The 5,185-nt window shown below is 45.9% G+C and overlaps 1 protein-coding gene across 1 annotated transcript in view; it reads left to right on the forward strand.

Moving 5' to 3' along the window:
* LOC101851695 (titin) overlaps nt 1–5,185 on the forward strand; it is a gene marked incomplete at both ends in the record, with an annotated part of 144,092 nt that overhangs the window by 57,534 nt on the left and 81,373 nt on the right. Inside the window, 6 exon segments of the mRNA XM_035973402.1 lie at nt 321–623; nt 1,002–1,117; nt 1,579–1,762; nt 2,253–2,558; nt 3,259–3,564; nt 4,298–4,416. Coding sequence (XP_035829295.1) covers nt 321–623; nt 1,002–1,117; nt 1,579–1,762; nt 2,253–2,558; nt 3,259–3,564; nt 4,298–4,416 — 1,334 coding nt within the window.

The raw sequence follows: 5,185 nt of genomic DNA on the forward strand, positions 1-5,185 counted from the left end.
GAGAGAGAGAGAGAGTCCAGCTGAGATCAGAAGATTGACAAACATACAGAAAGAAATAGAAATATAAGAAAATAAATAGTAACTTCCAGATTTTATGAGACGATCCAGATGATGTGTACAAGTTGTCATTTTTCCTTCTTTGTTTGGTTTTTGCTTTTGTTTTGATGTTTTTTCCATTCGTTTATCAATGTTGCCTCTTTGGCATTCCTAACGTTCCATCATTACCTGTTGCCAGTACATTCTGAGTTCTGTAATATCAAAATCAAAAGCGCCCCCCTCTCTCTATATGTTTTTAACCTGTCTCTCACTCCCGCCCTCAGACAAACCCGGAGCCCCCGAAAATCTCAAGGCCACCGAGGTCAAGTCAAGCTCTGCCTCCCTGCAATGGAAGCCGCCGGTAGACAACGGAGGTCTGCCCATCACATCCTACCTTGTGGAGCGTAGGGACAAGCGATGGGGATCATGGGTCAAGGCCGGAACCACCAAGGGCGGGGTCACGACCCTGGATGTAGGTCAACTTCTCGAGGGTGCTGAATACTTTTTCCGCGTTAGCGCGCAGAATGAGGAGGGTTACGGCCCCTGCGTCGAGATGACTGAAGCCGTGGTGCCCGAGAGAGAGCCAGGTAAGGAGGAAGGATTTATTCTACTGAGTCGTCGTTTATGATGCTACTGGCGATATAAAGAGGGGAAAGGATTCATTCTACTGAGTCGTCTTTTATGATGCTACTGGCGATAGAAAGAGGGGAAAGGATTTATTCTACTGAGTCGTCGTTTATGATGCTACTGGCGATAGAGAGAATTAGGTAGGGGGAAGGGCTTATTGAACTGAGCCTTCGTTTATTTTGCTCTAAATAGCCTCAGAAAAAGCATCAAATTGACCAGCTGAACAATGCGTACACAAACAATCGCCTCCTAAATAATCAAAAGTATGATGATGTCATAAAACACATACATTATTATTTGTTTCGTTTGATTAAAACATTTTTTTGTCCTGTCCACAGTTGCCCCTGAGCGACCTGTTGGTCCTATCCGGTTCTCCGACCTTGAACCCACAGGCGTGACCTTGGAGTGGCACCCACCCCGGGACGACGGAGGGTCGCCCATCACAGCCTACAAGGTCAGAGATGTACTCACTTCCCATATTCTAAGTGATAGATTATAGTCTCCATGTCTATTGTGTTGAGTTTTTGTTTTAATCAGCTTTAGTCTTCGTTTTAGTAAAAAGAACTTCGGCACGATAAGGTCCATTTGGTGCAGGAACCGACAAAACATTCATTCAGAAACAAGAGGGAAAGAAAAGAAACAGGACCTACAAGTAGCCCCTTCCAACCGCCTTCTCAGGATAATACTTGCGAATTTACTCCTATGCCAATCTTATGAAGCTTAGGCTACTTTAGAGAACATATTTAAATTGATCAATGTTTAATTTAAAAAATGAATATAACCTACGTTAATAATCAAACACAAAATGAGCACAGAAAGAAAGAGGCATATAAGGCGGTTCATCTATTGTTGCAAGATGGTTACCTGGTGCATAAAATTACGTCGTATTTCAACTGAGTACTCATTCACCCACAGGTTGAGGTCAGCACAAAACGCGACGACTGGGCAGAGGTGACCATCACAGATGCTGACGTCACCAAACAGAGGGTGAAGAACCTGAAAGAAGGTCAGAAGGTCTGGTTCCGGGTCACTGCCTTCAACAAGGTGGGCAGTAGCAAACCTCTCGAGTCGGACTCTGTGCTGCCGGAGAGGAAGAAAGGTGAGAAGACGGAGGTTTTAAGTGTGCTTTTTGGTCGTAGTGGTTTTGCGCTCGCAACTGCTTAAGGTCATATGAGCGACATTTGTGGTGGTGAAAACTGCAGCAGCGGTGGAAAAACAATACAGCCTTCCCGACCAGAAAATCAACAAATAAATAGATCAAACAACCAGTCACTTATAAAAATGGATGAATATGTAAATGAATAAATATATGAATGAATAAAAGAACAAATGAATTAATGAATTAATGAATGAATGTATGTATGAATGAATGAATGAAAAAATAAATGAATGAATGAATGAATGAATGTATGAATGAATGAATAAATGAATGGATGATTGAATGAATGTGTGAATGAATCAATATATTAATCAATGAATGAATATCCAATTCTCCCTGCTTTTGTTCCTCTTATGTATAGCAAGAATTACACATATTCAAACCGTTGTCTGTCTGTGCCCCCCCCCCTCCTCCCCCCCCCTCCCCACAGGACCCCCTGGACCCCCCAAACGCCCTCTGTCGGCCAAGACGTTGTCACGTGACTCCGTGGCCCTGGAGTGGGGCGCGCCGGAAGACGACGGAGGCTCCCCCATCACCGGTTACGTCATCGAGAAGCGCGAGGCCATGCGCATGTCCTGGTCACGTGCCGAGAAGACCTTGACCGACGCCACCAAGGTCGACGTGAGGAACCTGTCTGAGGGCAGCGAGTTCTACTTCCGGGTAGCGGCTGTCAACAAACAGGGCACCAGCGACTTCCTGGAAATGGAGAAACCCATCAAGGTCAAGTCTCCCTTTGGTGAGTGTTCATTTTGTACAACTGTGCCGGTCTGTTTGGTGAGTGTTCTCTTTGTACGACTCTACTGGCCTGTTTGGTGAGTGTTCACTTTGTACAAAATCTACTGGTCTGTGAGGTGAGTGTTCATTTTGTACGACTGAGCTGGTGTGTGAGGTGAGTGGTCACTTTGTACGACTGAGCTGGTCTGTGAGGTGAGTGGTCACTTTGTACGTCTGTGTTGGTCTGTTTGGTGAGTGTTCACTGTGTACGTCTGTGCCGGTCTGTTTGGTGAGTGTTCACTGTGTACGTCTGTGTCGGTCTGTTAGAGTTTCAGAGAAGCGCTCGAACAAAGCAGTGGCTGGTAGTTCAGCTTTGAGGGCAATAACAGCTGTCTAGTTGTAACAGAAAAGCAACAACAACAAAATGGCCTCAGCTAATAAATCCACAGTACATTTTCAGCTGCAATAAACCCCCTTAAAATCAAACAAACATCCGTGTAGTCTCTATTCTCAGAAATACTTGTACTTTTATTTTCCTTCCTTGGTTTTCATCCTATTTTTGTTACATTTCTTGGTTGTTGTTTTTGCTTCCCTTATGAATATGAAATATAAGACACAATGTAAGTGTGTCTGGTGTGATGTTTTACTCGTGTCGTTAAAGAAAAAAGAAATTAATCTAAACTTCCACTAACCCGATTCTCCCCCCTCCCCCCACCCTGCAGACGTGCCATCACCCCCCGAGGGCCCTCTCAGATTCACCTCAGTGACACAAGACTCGTGTGAGCTCGAGTGGCTCCCCTCCAAACACGACGGGGGCTCCCCCATCCTCAACTACGCCGTGGAGATCCGCGAGTCGCGCCGCACCATGTGGGGGCGTGCCGGAACTTCCCTTGCTGACGTCACCAAGTTCACTGCTCGGAACCTCGTGATCAACAACGAGTACTCCTTCCGGGTCCGAGCCGTGAACGCCGAGGGCGAGAGTCAGCCCCTTGAGGGAACTGAGTCCGTCAGCCCGAGGCTCAAGCAAGGTGGGTCACCTAATAGTGTTGAAAAACACTGTAGTTATTGATACTCAGATAGGCTGGGACAGAGGTGGGTTCTCTAGTTTAGTTTTAGTAGAGGTTTCACGGCGTTCACAACTGCATAAGGTCATATGAGCGCCAGAAGATTAGAGGTGTTACAAGAGAGGAACAAACATAAAAAAGAAGAACGGGAGATAAGGACGATAGATGTTTGATAGGAAAGAAGAAGCAAACCACACCAGAGCACCCGCCAACCACCCACGTGGGTTCTCTATCAGTGTTGAAACACACGGTGGTTGGTGATACTGAGAGAGAGGCTGTGACAGAGGTGGATTCTCTAACAGTGTTGTTACATCGTGATTGGTGATACTGAGAGAGAGGCTGGGACAGAGATGGATTCTCTAACAGTGTTGGTACACCGTGATTGGTGGTACTGAGACAGGCTATGGCAGACTAAAAGTGCGGTAGTTACTTTTGGTTGTCTGTTTGTAAGAATTGTTTTATGAATGAAATACTTTAAAATGTGTCAGCGTCTGGACAATAAAGATATATCTTATCGTATTATTTTGTCTTATATTTCACCTTATCTAAATCTCATCCCATTTCATCTCATCCTGTCTTTTCTTATCTTATTGTATCTTATCTTCCCTCGTCTCATCTTATCTTATCTTATCTTATCTTATCTTATCTTATCTTATCTTATCTTATCTTATCTTTATCTTTATCTTATCTCCCCAAGACCCACCCGGCCGCCCGTCTGCTCTGAGCGTCCCTAAGGCCACCAGTGAGGCGGTCACCTTAGAGTGGAAGCCACCCACCAACGACGGGGGCGCCAGGGTCAAGAAATATATTGTACAGGTGAGTGAAGGGAGGGGAGGAGTATTCTTGTTGTACAGGTAAGGGGAGGGGAGGTGCCCAGGTCAAGAAATACATTGTACAGGTGAGGGGAGGGGAGGAGTGTTCTTGTTGTACAGGTGAGGGGAGGGGAGGAGTGTTCTTGTTGTACAGGTAAGGGGCTTGCTGGTGACATGATCTGCATCTCTTTGGAGGCGAGTTGTTTTAATCCTGCCTGTCAAAGCTAAACTTGCACAAACATGCACATAATATGCACACACACACACACACACACACACACACACACACACACACACACACACACACACACACATACATACACACACACTCACACACACTCATACAAACACATACACACACACACAAGCACACATACATACAACTTATGCCGCACATTACTTTATATATGAACTCAGAAAACCAATATAGACCAATCCTCTCTCCAACACCCCCCCCCCCCCACCATGAACAGATGAAGGAAGACACGCCGACAGCTGATTGGTCAGACTTGACCAGCACTGACGGCTTCCAGACCAAGGTCACGGTACCCGACCTTGACCCCAATAAGAAATACAAGTTCCAGGTGGCTGCTGAGAATGACGTCGGCCGAGGAGACTTCCTGGAGACTGACCGATCCGTGACCCCTGTCAAGGCCATCAGTGAGTGGACATTTGGCCGCCATTTTTGGTTACTGATATATTATTATGATGTGTACAGATCTTGGGGTGAGGTTCGGGTGGTGAATTATCTAACCTCACTGAGAGGAATGCGG

Source organism: Aplysia californica, unplaced genomic scaffold (assembly GCF_000002075.1).
Source record: "Aplysia californica isolate F4 #8 unplaced genomic scaffold, AplCal3.0 scaffold01202, whole genome shotgun sequence".
Lineage (NCBI taxonomy): Eukaryota > Metazoa > Mollusca > Gastropoda > Aplysiida > Aplysiidae > Aplysia > Aplysia californica.